At 63.7% G+C, this 12,898-nt stretch overlaps 1 protein-coding gene across 1 annotated transcript in view; it reads right to left on the bottom strand.

The window, feature by feature from the left end:
- COL5A1 (collagen type V alpha 1 chain) overlaps positions 1-12,898 on the bottom strand; it is a 100,158-nt gene that overhangs the window by 66,413 nt on the left and 20,847 nt on the right. The window contains exons 8-14 of the mRNA XM_023521056.1: positions 10,774-10,845; positions 10,501-10,563; positions 6,308-6,382; positions 2,779-2,871; positions 1,599-1,655; positions 754-807; positions 346-399 (exon numbers count right to left, since the gene is read on the bottom strand). Of these exons, the coding sequence (XP_023376824.1) occupies positions 346-399; positions 754-807; positions 1,599-1,655; positions 2,779-2,871; positions 6,308-6,382; positions 10,501-10,563; positions 10,774-10,845 (468 nt within the window). The remainder of the gene's footprint in view (positions 1-345; positions 400-753; positions 808-1,598; positions 1,656-2,778; positions 2,872-6,307; positions 6,383-10,500; positions 10,564-10,773; positions 10,846-12,898) is intronic.

Here is a 12,898-nt window from a genome sequence, read left to right as displayed (position 1 = left end):
GCCGGCCTGGCGGCTCCCCGCAAACCCAGGCCGTTATCTGGAGAAACAAGGCTGAAGTGAGGCCACCAACACTTTTGTCGTCTCCACGCTCGCTCCCACAGGGCCTGGGAAGCTGCTCTCGTTAAAACTGCTTATGAAACTAAGTTGAGATGCTCAGGATGGAGGCCGTGGGCCCAGCCCACTACCCGGTGGAATGGGACCCCGGCCCTGGAGAGCGTGTCTTCAAAAAGAGTCCCCTGGGCCTTCCGGAGCCAGGCCTGGCCTACGCAGTGGGCATGGGGGGCAGACGCACTGCAGTCCCGCCCCATCCGTGCCCCAGTGGGCGCTGAGCCCAAAGACACTCACCCTTCTTCCAGGCTTTCCTGTGGGGCCGGGCGGGCCCTGCACGCCTCGGGGGCCCTGTCCAGAATCGGGGGGCAAAGGGTCAGTGTGCGTCCACGCTTCTCAGAGGCAAAAGCACAGTCTCGTCCCCATGTTGTCAACCCGGCCCGTGGCTCATCCTCCCAGCTGCCAACTCGCGGGACAGGGCACAGGACCCATCGCCCTGAGTGAGGGCTGGGGACGGAGAGCCGCCAGCCCACTCCCGCCGCAGACGCCAGTCAGCTCTGCCACACTTCCAGCTTCGCGTCAGGCGACAAGTCCCACTACTTTCCTTGAAGAAATGCGGCACGTGGGGCACCCCCACCCCCACAGTCACGGCCTCGACGCACCGGAGATGCCCCTTCGGAGAGCAGAGGAGGGGTGCTCACGTACCTGCGGGCCCATGTCTCCTGGCTCACCCTTCAGACCTCCGCTCCCAGGAGGGCCCTAGGGAGACAGGTTTGGGTAAGGAACGCTCAGCAGGCAAAGGCTGGAGGAGCGGCTGGGGTGGGGGCTGTGGGCAGCGCTCAGGACCGCCTGATGGGCGGGGCTCCTTCCGAGGGCCCACAGACTCCCAGCCCCTGGAGCCAGCCCGCCTGCCTGGGGCAGAACCTGAGGGGCGCGCAGCAATGGTTCAGTCTGGACCTCCTAGTTCTGAACAAGATTCTGGACAGTGGCGACGGGCACAAGAGCCACAGAGCTCAGTGCGAAGCTGGTCTCTCCGGGATGAATCTGACCGCGGTGTGTCACGACCTCAGGCCCAGATGGGTGACAGCCCTGAGCCACACAGACGGGGAGGGCACTGACCACAGACCGGGGCTGACGGCCAAGCCCAGCCCCTCCTAGGGGACAGGCATGGGGACACCGTGCATTTAAACCCTCCCTCTCCTTGCAAATTGCAAGGGCCGCTCACGGTCCCCAGAGACCCATCCACAGGCCCTGTGTGGCAGGGCCAGCAGCCCGGGCTGCCCCGCCCCACTGCGGCCTGGACTCTGGAAGCACAACTGAGGAACAGTGACCCCCGAAAGGGGGCTCGGAGCCCCACGGTCAGGAGGCAGAATGGCAGCCAGAGCGAGTGTGGTGGGCCCTGCGGCCCCGCACCCAGGGGCCCTCCCCCGCCCCGGTGCCAGTGGCAGAATCAGTGTCGGTGGCAGCTTAGCGTGTGTCCTTCCACAATGAGCTGGGGAGAAAGGTCAGGGGATGAGGGGGAAGCCCCGCCCCACCCGCCCCGCACTTACCATGGGGCCAGGTCTCCCAGTAAGACCCATCGGGCCGGCTGGCCCCCTCAACGCCAGCTGCAAGAGGAAACAGGATGGGCTGAGAACTGGCTGGTGTACCGATCCCAACAGGTGAGAAGGGCCGGCAGGAAGGAGCCCCTGGAGGGGGAGGTGGGATGGAGCCCGGAAGCCCCGCCTCCGCCCGCTGGGCCTCTTGGCGCCAACCACAAATGGAACAGAGGAGGCCCAGGGGGGCCCGGAGGGTGGGCACTCCCCAGTCCAGGACGGGTGCTCCGTGCTTCCCAGCCCGTCACCCTCGGGGCAGCCTGCAGCGCGGCCTCCCTGCTGGGCCGGGCACGTATTTCACACCTGAGCTCTTTCCCGGAGTAAATCATGTTCCCGCGAGGGCCCCCTAGCGGCCTCCCGTGACTGGGGAGCCTCCCTGGGTGAACTAAAGCAGCCCCAGAAGCGCGGGTGCTGTTGGAGCCCCAGCCACCCGTGGATCCAGCCAGGACACCAAGGGGACCCGGACACTGCCGGGGCGGCCCTCGCCCCCCCACCCCCACGACCCTGGCTCTGTCCCACCCGGAGAGCGCGTGCACCTGCCATGGCATAGACAACCCACCCTCTTCGGGACCTATCCTGCGCCCCATGCACGACGCCATTCTCGTTTCGGAAGATTTTTTGCAAAGTAAGATTTACTTGTAGGTCTGTCCCCGCCTGGCTTCTATTAAAACGTCACCAGAGGAAATGGCCCACAGGCAGCCCCAGCCACTGACCCGTCGCGGGGAACGGGTTCGCGGCTCTGCGCTGTGGCACTCCGGCAACCTGCTCTGCCACAACGACCCGATTCTGGAGCCGCCCGCCATGACCCACGCGCTCTGCTCGTTAGCATCTGCCCCGCTGGCTGGGAGCCACACAAACGTCGCCAGACGAGGGCTTACTTAGCAGCTCCTTGCGATGCCCCGTAACAGGCGCTCTGCTGAAGGACCACCCACCCGCAGCTGGCATCTGCACGCGTCACGAGCAATCAACGGTCCAGCCTCACTAATCAGAAACTCAGCCCGCCGGTCAGCTGACGTGCAGAACGCAAAGGCTCCGCAGGACCCCGGGCCGAGCGAGGGGCTCTGGGACCCCTGGGGCTCCCCCCACAGAGGTGTCCCCGCCCAGCCCCATCCCCCAGGGACCAAGGGCCACTCACCCGGGCCCGTTGCAGAATGGCTTGAGCTTGGGACTCCTGGGCCGAGACCATGGGGCCTTTAGAGCCGGCATCGCCACCCCCTCCAAACCGGAACTGCGGGTGTGAGACAGGGGGTCACCAAGGGTGCCCAGCCTAGGTGCCCATGCTGCGCCTCGGGGTCAAGTGGTGTCCTTCGGCCTCTTAAATGACTGCAGAAACTCGGAGGGTCGGAGTGGGCGGTTTCCAGCCCCAGAGCCTTCCCCGTGCCCACCCCACTACTCTCCAGCCCAGAGCTGCCCTGGCCCCACCTGCCAACTTCAGCCCCCAGGAGCCCCCTCCCCGAGTCCAGGAAGCCCTTTCTGGCCTCTGCCGCACCTCACTCTGAGACCCCGTGGTCCCTGTTTACTGCAGGGAGGAGCCAAGGGCCATGCAGACGGCTGCGCTCAGGCGGCCTGGCCAGGATGGTCCTGGTTCCACACGAGCTGCCCCTGAGCTGCGCCCAGCCTCTCGGGCATCGGACGGGCAGGCGGCATGGGCTCAGTCAGAGGACTGACGTCCACACCAGCCACATACTCCGTCTCCGGACCTCAGCTCCCCATGAAGGAGATGGCCCCATGGCCGTCGCCCATAAGGTCATGGGCAGGTCAGGCTCCAGGAAGGACCAGCCGGCAGCGTGTCCACTGGGGGTCCGAGTAGTGAAGCGGGGTATCTGACCACGAAGGCAGAAGCCCCACAGCTTTCCTTCCGAGAACCTGACTCCATCCCTCCTGGGTGGGCCAGCCCTGGATGCGGCCAAGAGGTGGAGACCTTGACCACTGGTGTCCACTCTTCACAAGAGTAGGTCGCCCCCAAGGAGCCTACGGCTATGACACGCGGGCCCAGGCTGGGGCGAGACTGTGGCCAGGAGAGATCGTCCCCCTCAGAAACAAAGCGCGGGGCCCCACTCCTGCTGCATTTGAAGCCCTGAGCACCCCCGACCCCGGCCACCTGCCCCCACAAATAAGGCGACTTACAGGCAGCATGAGCATGGTTCCAGGGGGGCCGGGCAGCCCATCAGCCCCGGGAAGACCTGGGCGTCCAGGGGGACCCTGTGGACAGAGGAGCAGAGAGAGCTGGGTCAGAGCGCACAGGGACGGAGCTGAGGTCGGAAGCCACAGAGCAGGTGGAAACACACTGGACAAGCACCGACCCTGCAAAACGCCGGGGCACGGGACGTTCCGCACCCCAAGCCCTGATAAGGCGGCACGTCGCTGTGGACAGGACGGGGAAGGCTCCTGGGGTACAGACGTGAGGAAAGAGAGAGGTGTGGGGGGCCCAGAGGGAGGCACAGCGGGAGGGTGGGGCTGCAGTCCTGCAAAACGCTCCGTAAGCGGTTTACTCCCAGGCCAGGTTTTACCCCTCAGCCTTTTAACCAGCTCAGACCCCAGGAGCCGAGCAGACCAGGCTTGTTTGTGTGTGGACGGAAGTTCAGCTCCCTCCCCCAGGGGAGAGGCTCCCGCTGGCCGCCCTCCAGCTGAACACGTGGGCGCTGGTCCCTGGCCTCTGTGCTGACGGTGACGACGGTGACCGAGTGATGCCCCCGGCGGGGACACGAGATCGATTCCTGATTCTCCGCAGAGAAGACCAAGAACCGGGGTGCTTCTCCTGGAACAGTCCAGAAGGTGTGGAGCCGTCCAGGTCTGGACTGACACTTTTCTCGCCGGTAAATGTTTCCTGTCGCAGAAGCAATCCCGCCCTCACGACACACAGATTTGTACGGAGTGGAAAGCGAAGGCCCCGCTCCTTCCCCGAAGTCCCCGAGCTCAGCTCTGACGTGCCGAGAAGCTGGAAGCAGGCAGGCGGCCCCGACACCCGGTCTGGGACGTGTTCGTCCGCCCACGGTGTGTCCCCGCTTCCGAGACCAGCTTCTCCACGTCGTGCTGCGATTCACTGCCCGTCTCGGCCCCTTCTGGGTGTGGCCTTGTTCTGTGTAACAGCGAGAAGCGTCCCACGCCGGGTGACTCATTTATTTATCCGCCCTCCCCCCGTGCACATTTGGGTCGTTTCCAGTTTGCAGAGTGACACGGGCTGCCACGATGAACGTTCAGGCGTCTTTCTTAGGTCTGTCCCTGGAGCGCAACTGCTGGGTCAAAGGGTTACACTGTTTTTTGTTTTTTTTTCTCTTATTGCTAAAGGACACAGCCAAATTACCCTTGCTTGTCATCTTGGAAAAAAAAAATTCTCAGAAAATTAAAAACTTGTTTAAAACAGAAAAGCCTAGAGCACATTCGGCTGCCCAGGTTCCCCTTGGGAAAGCCCCGCTCCCCGCCTCAGAGTCCATCCCAGATCACACAGGGATGACACGTCATCCGTGTAGTGCACGTGCTCCTGGTGGCCCCTGGTGTGGCGCTGCAAGCCAGGCCCCTCCTCCACCACTCCCACCTTCCCAGACCCTCTCCCTGTGCTCCTCCCTGATCCCTGCTGCTCCCGCTCCTCCCTGCTGCTCCCTGCTCCTCCCTGCTCCTCCCTGCACCTCCCTGCTCCTTCTCAGCCACGGGGTGACAGTTCAAGCCCAGAGGCTGCAAAGGCACTTTCGCCCTCGGGGTGGAACACTTCCTCTCCGCTACCACCGGGCAGCGACGGGGAAAGAATGTGAAAACAGGAGCGAGGACACTGGGCTCCCAGGGGAAAAGGGACGTCAGGGGGCAGCGGCCACCAGGAGGCCTCCAACGCTGTGAATTTGACATGCGTCCTGCACAGCCACGAACCTGAACTTGTAGGAGGGTCGGAGTGGGCAGTTTCCAGCCCCAGAGCCTTCCCCGTGCCCACCCCACTACTCTCCAGCCCAGAGCTGCCCTGGCCCCACCTGCCAACTTCAGCCCCCAGGAGCCCCCTCCCCGAGTCCAGGAAGCCCTTTCTGGCCTCTGCCGCACCTCACTCTGAGACCCCGTGGTCCCTGTTTACTGCAGGGAGGAGCCAAGGGCCATGCAGACGGCTGCGCTCAGGCGGCCTGGCCAGGATGGTCCTGGTTCCACACGAGCTGCCCCTGAGCTGCGCCCAGCCTCTCGGGCATTGGACGGGCAGGCGGCATGGGCTCAATCAGAGGACTGACGTCCACACCAGCCACATACTCCGTCTCCGGACCTCAGCTCCCCATGAAGGAGATGGCCCCATGGCCGTCACCCATAAGGTCATGGGCAGGTCAGGCTCCAGGAAGGACCAGCTGGCAGCGTGTCCACTGGAGGTCCGAGTAGTGAAGCGGGGTATCTGACCACGAAGGCAGAAGCCCCACAGCTTTCCTTCCGAGAACCTGACTCCATCCCTCCTGGGTGGGCCAGCCCTGGATGCGGCCAAGAGGTGGAGACCTTGACCACTGGTGTCCACTCTTCACAAGAGTAGGTCGCCCCCAAGGAGCCTACGGCTATGACACGCGGGCCCAGGCTGGGGCGAGACTGTAGCCAGGAGAGATCGTCCCCCTCAGAAACAAAGCGCGGGGCCCCACTCCTGCTGCATTTGAAGCCCTGAGCACCCCCGACCCCGGCCACCTGCCCCCACAAATAAGGCGACTTACAGGCAGCATGAGCATGGTTCCAGGGGGGCCGGGCAGCCCATCAGCCCCGGGAAGACCTGGGCGTCCAGGGGGACCCTGTGGACAGAGGAGCAGAGAGAGCTCGGTCAGAGTGCACAGGGACGGAGCTGAGGTCGGAAGCCACGGAGCAGGTGGAAACACACTGGACAAGCACCGACCCTGCAAAACGCCGGGGCACGGGATGTTCCGCACCCCAAGCCCTGATAAGGCGGCACGGACAGGACGGGGAAGGCTCCTGGGGTACAGACGTGAGGAAAGAGAGAGGTTTGGGGGGCCCAGAGGGAGGCACAGCGGGAGGGTGGGGCTGCAGTCCTGCAAAACGCTCCGTAAGCGGTTTACTCCCAGGCCAGGTTTTACGCCTCAGCCTTTTAACCAGCTCAGACCCCAGGAGCCGAGCAGACCAGGCTTGTTTGTGTGTGGACGGAAGTTCAGCTCCCTCCCCCAGGGGAGAGGCTCCCGCTGGCCGCCCTCCAGCTGAACACGTGGGCGCTGGTCCCTGGCCTCTGTGCTGACGGTGACGACGGTGACCGAGTGATGCCCCCGGCGGGGACACGAGATCGATTCCTGATTCTCCGCAGAGAAGACCAAGAACCGGGGTGCTTCTCCTGGAACAGTCCAGAAGGTGTGGAGCCGTTCAGGTCTGGACTGACACTTTTCTCGCTGGTAAATGTTTCCTGTCGCAGAAGCAATCCCGTCCTCACGACACACAGATTTGTACGGAGTGGAAAGCGAAGGCCCCGCTCCTTCCCCGAAGTCCCCGGAGCTCAGCTCTGACGTGCCGAGAAGCTGGAAGCAGGCGGCCCCGACACCCGGTCTGGGACGTGTTCGTCCGCCCACGGTGTGTCCCCGCTTCCGAGACCAGCTTCTCCATGTCGTGCTGCGATTCACTGCCCGTCTCGGCCCCTTCTGGGTGTGGCCTTGTTCTGTGTAACAGCGAGAAGCGTCCCACGCCGGGTGACTCATTTATTCATCCGCCCTCCCCCCGTGCACATTTGGGTCGTTTCCAGTTTGCAGAGTGACACGGGCTGCCACGATGAACGTTCAGGCGTCTTTCTTAGGTCTGTCCCTGGAGCGCAACTGCTGGGTCAAAGGGTTACACTGTTTTTTGTTTTTTTTTCTCTTATTGCTAAAGGACACAGCCAAATTACCCTTGCTTGTCATCTTGGAAAAAAAAAATTCTCAGAAAATTAAAAACTTGTTTAAAACAGAAAAGCCTAGAGCACATTCGGCTGCCCAGGTTCCCCTTGGGAAAGCCCCGCTCCCCGCCTCAGAGTCCATCCCAGATCACACAGGGATGACACGTCATCCGTGTAGTGCACGTGCTCCTGGTGGCCCCTGGTGTGGCGCTGCAAGCCAGGCCCCTCCTCCACCACTCCCACCTTCCCAGACCCTCTCCCTGTGCTCCTCCCTGATCCCTGCTGCTCCCTGCTCCTCCCTCGTGCTCCTTGCTCCTCCCTGCTGCTCCCTGCTCCTCCCTGCTCCTTCTCAGCCACGGGGTGACAGTTCAAGCCCAGAGGCTGCAAAGGCACTTTCGCCCTCGGGGTGGAACACTTCCTCTCCGCTACCACCGGGCAGCGACGGGGAAAGAATGTGAAAACAGGAGCGAGGACACTGGGCTCCCAGGGGAAAAGGGACGTCAGGGGGCAGCGGCCACCAGGAGGCCTCCAACGCTGTGAATTTGACATGCGTCCTGCACAGCCACGAACCTGAACTTGTACTTCCTCCGGCTTGAAACAGCTGTTAGCAACCCTTTGCCAAGCACTGAGGTCTGTCACATACTTTGTCCCCGAGCTGGAAGATGGGGCTAATCAAAGCCACCTACGTGTTTTCTGGAGCACTGAACACAAACCGATGATGTGGCTGGCTCTCTGTCCCACGGCCTGTGTTGGATACCCAGGGACACTCCGGCAAGGGGAAGTGAGGTCATGGAGACCTCCCTTTCTGGGCTCCAGCCACAGGTTCAAGGCGAAATAAGAAGTATCGCCTGGCCTCCTGCAGAGATGACTCACAGTGACCGGCCCACGTGAGAAAACGGAGCTTGCGAGTGGCTACAGGGTCCTTCACTTCCTGACTACGGTTAACACCGTGCAGGGCACACGGGTGGCTCTGACGGAACAGACGCACCCCAGCGCTGGCTCGTGACTTCTGCAAGCCGCTCCTTTCTGCGGCGACGTCCTGGGTGTTCTCTCTGGCCCGCTCCCTCCGTACACCGTGCCGTGGACTCCGCTTCTGCGGCGGAGGCCGCCCGCGCAGACGCACTGTCTGCTGCATGAGCGGCTCCCTGTGGGAGTTTCCCACGATGCCAGCATGCTGGGCGGAGACCCACCTTTCCCACGGGTCCTCTGCAAGGGCACCCGGAACTTGGAGCGATTCCCATCGTGGCCTCGGGGTACAAGACAGACCGAAAGACGAATGCGACTGGAGGCAGCGGTCAGTCAGGGCTGGGCTGCCCGTGCCCACAGGCCTGGGCCCTCCTCCAGGGAGGGATGCCGCAGGGAACGGACGACGTTCGTTCCCCAACCTGTGTGGCGCCAGGGACCGGAGCTCCTGAGAGAATCTAACGCCTGGGGACCTGAAGCGGAGCTGAGGCGGTGATGCTGGCGCTGGGGAGCGGCTGCGGATACAGATGCAGCTTCGCCCACTCGCCCTCCGCTCGCCTCCCACCGTGCGGCCCGGTTCCTAGCAGGCCAGGGACCGGGACCGGTGCACAGACAGGGGTGGGGGACCCCTGAACTACAGCGTGTGCACACGTGTCAGTGTGCGTCAGTCTGTGTGGGGGGCCCATGTGTGTGCAACTCTGCCAAGACGCCCCGAGCCCCGAGGAGCACGCAGAGAAAATGGGTCCGCACGCCGGGGCAGCGGGGGGCTCCGCTCCCTGGGACTGAGTGGGCTGCAGTGTCCTCCTGGGTCACGAGCACTTAGATCCCCTGAGCCAGGCCGGTGCCCAGCCCTGCGTGCTGAGTGGCACGTGTCCGGAGCAACACCGTGGAGACATCAGTCAATGTCCACGCACGCTGTGTGTGGCTTAGCGACCGCCCTACGTCTCAGAGAAAACAGCCGCCACTATGTCACATGGTCTTCTCCGGTCGACGTGTGGACTCCACCACTCATGGGTCCATCCGATGATGGCTCTGTGGGGACTCGGCTGTCACCACACGTCACGCAGACTTTTGGAACTAGCTGCAGAACTTGAGTCGTGCCAGTCCTGGGGGGAGGGGAGAGCAGTGGCCCCCACTTGCTTGTCTGGAATTTCGACTGTGGCAGAGCGGGCAGCAGCGTGCTGCCCAGCCAGGCACGTGTGGGAGGGCCAAGCGACCCAGAGGCCGGCCAAGTCCCAGCCATGGAGCAAAATCCACGTCCTCTGCGGCCCCAAAGCCGCCAGCCATAGCGAAGCCGAGTGGCAGAGCGCACCGAGGCCCCTACTGAGCGGGACTCGGCGGTCACCACAAGGACGCGCAGGGCCAGGAGGGCTTCCTCCCTGTCCAACAGCTAACAGCATCAGCTGCTCTGTCCACAGGCAGCTGGCCGCAGCGCCCAAGCAGCTCTCCAGAGCCCAGTGGCGGACAGCCACCAGCCCTGGGCCCGCGTGTGGCCTCAGAGGCGGACCCCGGCCACCTTTCCATGTCCACCCCGAACCCTAGGTCTGCACTCTGCTCCAGGCCACGCCAGGCCCCGGGGGTAGATGCTCGTTAGGACACCTGCTCCTGGTCCAGCTGACTGTGCTCACGCGGAGTCACCGGCTCGGCACGCGACAGAAAGAGAAGGACAAGAGCCAGGCCAGGCGAGGACCCACGGGGCCGCGGCCACGAGGTGTCAGAACAAAACTGCAGCCTCTGGGCTCAGCCCTCGTCCCTCCCGCAGTGACCCCGGGTGCGTCCCTCTGACCAGGGGACCCCGGGTGAATCCCTTTGCCTGGGGACAGCTCCCTGCGTGTCCGTTGTGTTATTTCCAACACAGAAGGGCGGGGGGCGATGAAATCCCCGGATTGAGGCGGAGTCACTGCCGATTCTGTGTGACGCAGGGACAGCACCAGAGCGCTCTGGCCGGGGCAGCTGCTGTGGTCCCTGTCACCGTCAACTGACGCAGCACTGCCCGGCCGCCGCAGTGAGCTGACCACTGGCAGCCTCCGTGGGATTAGGGGCCCACGGAGCGTGGCTGAGTCAGCCCTTACTTACCCTTTCTCCGGGGTCACCCACTTGGCCCGTGGGACCCATCGTTCCTGGAGGTCCTGGGAGACCCTAGAATTAAAAATAAAGTCAGGACAGAGTTCAAACATGCAGCCCCAGGGAACACCCAGTTCTCGCGTGGCTCGACGAGGGTGCTGGGCCCCGGGGTCTGCAAAAAGTGGTGAGCGCCCCTCTTTTCCATTCAGGAGCTTTAAGGGGTGTCACCGATCCCCCATCCCCGAGTACCGCCCACACGTCATGGGAAGATAAAGTGACACTCACTGCGGGGCCTTCAGGGCCTGGTGGTCCCTCCAAGAGCATGCCCTGGAAGAGACGGAGACGGCGGCTGAGACCCTAGGTCCCCACCCCTCCCAAGGCCCCAGTGTGACCCTGGTCCCCCACAGACCCTACTGGTGAAGACAGCCCCCAGGTTGAGTGACCAGAGGACCATAGACTGGGGCCTGGGGTGGCACCCACTGTCCTGGCAGGCATCTTGAGCAGCAGTCTCTGGATGGGCTGGGGTGGGAGGCTTCATCAGGGGGCTGCAGAGCCCCTCCAACCCCCCACCGTCCCTCCCACCATGGCCCCCGGTCACTGCGAGGACGCACACCGTGGTGACACAGACGTGCACCAGAGAGGCGTTTGTACACGAGATGCACACAGCGAGCTCGTCCCGACAGCTTTGTAAGCCCAGCTTCCTGCCTCCTCCTCTGACAAAAACGGCTGCGAAGGCTCAGAGACTGAGCCAGGGTGAGGGGCCCGACCTCTGGCCACGGCGGGGCCCGGGGACAACGGCTGTCTGCCCAGACACACCAACAGCTGCGCTGGGCGCTGGGCGATGCTGGGCGGGATCTGATGGGAGGGCCCGCCCAGATCGATCCAGGCCAGCCTGGGAGGGAAGCCGGGGACGCTGGGTGACCCTGCAGAGATGCCTGGACCCTCCCGGAGAAGCCATCGCCCAGAAGCGCCCGCCCCCGTGGCCACCGCCAAGGAGGGCTCTGTGACAACAGAGGGTGGCCTGGCTGCAGCATGCTAGCCTTGGGCGCACTTCACCAGGGTGCAGACGCCTGTCTCAAAATTCAGCCGGGAGAGTAACTAAGAAAACAGGCAGCCTTTGCGAAACTCAAGTCTCTTAATGGAGGTCACCCACGTGCTAAACAGCACATGCCAAAAACATGCTTTTTAAACCAGAGGAGAAAGCAGAGACGGTGATCCGTGTGCCTGCGACGGACATTCGCCTGGGAACGCTGAGTCTGCAACTCCCGGGTCCCTGAGGTCCCAAGTGGCCGGGAGCCCCGAGGCTGAGTGCCCCGCTTGCTCTCGGCAGAGGGCAGCCCCACCCCGCTAAGGCGCCCGGGACGTTGCTGACACGCTGCAGGAGGTGCCCGATCCGAGCGGGAAATAGCCGCGTGTCCCCGGGACGGGTGCAGAGAAGCGCTGGCTCCACGCTGCACCGACCGTGAGCCACGTCGCCCCAGAAGGAGGTCTCTGGAGCAAGTGGGCGAGGGGACGGGCACCGCCACCTCGGCCCGCAGTCGGCGGGGAGACCACGTCAGCGTCTCCCAGGCCGCGGCCATCTGTTTATGGGGGTTAAGACTCTGAGGACATCTGGCGACGCTCCAGACTGAGAAACTCCAACTGTTCACATGATTCCTCTAGGGACACGGGCCACGGGCCTGTGGACACTCGAGCAGGCTGGGGGCTGGGCAGGAGTGACGCCAGGGCCCGAGAGAGAGGTCGCCCTCCCCTGACCGTGTCCAGGCGGCGGTTTTCTCCCACAAAGCTGGAACGGGCTTTCTGCAGAGGGGCGTTCGTCCGGTGTGGCCTGCCCGTGTTCCGAGCCCGCTGCTCCGGCCGCCCCCACTAGCAGAGCCTGGGGCCCGTCACCGGAGCTCCCAGAGCTGGGACGCATGACTCTCCCTCCAGAGTCTGCCCACTCTGGGGATGTGAGCAAACAGGAAGCTTATACAGGCAGAGGTGCCAGCCTAGCTGCCCGCGCCCCCAGAGCCAGGGGACCAAACCCGGACCCCGCAGCCTAGGCAGCCCCCTGCCCTGGGCTCCCACTTTTCCCGGGCAAGGTGCTCCTTCACTGAAGTATTGAGGACACCACAAAAGGCACTCCAAGTCAACAGCATGTCCACCTGGGGACCAAAGCCATCTGGACAAATGTCACTGTCAGTCTCTACACCCCAGTGGACAAGCACCGCTCAAGCCACCCACGGAGAGGTGACACCCCATTCTTCTGGGATGGCTTCCAGGCTGAACTACACGTTCCTTCCCCGTGGGTCATCTGGACTTGGTGTCAGGACTTCTCGTGTGGCTCAGCAAGGGGCCACCTGGCCTTGGCTCCCCCCCCGCCCCAGGCACCTCTGCACCCTTCCCCTGCACCCTCATCCAGATAAGCCCC

Source organism: Pteropus vampyrus, unplaced genomic scaffold (genome assembly GCF_000151845.1).
Source record: "Pteropus vampyrus isolate Shadow unplaced genomic scaffold, Pvam_2.0 Scaffold289, whole genome shotgun sequence".
Classification (NCBI taxonomy): Eukaryota; Metazoa; Chordata; class Mammalia; order Chiroptera; family Pteropodidae; genus Pteropus; species Pteropus vampyrus.
The sequence above is the reverse complement of the archived record's forward strand: the minus strand, read 5'-3'. Positions and strand labels throughout refer to the sequence as shown.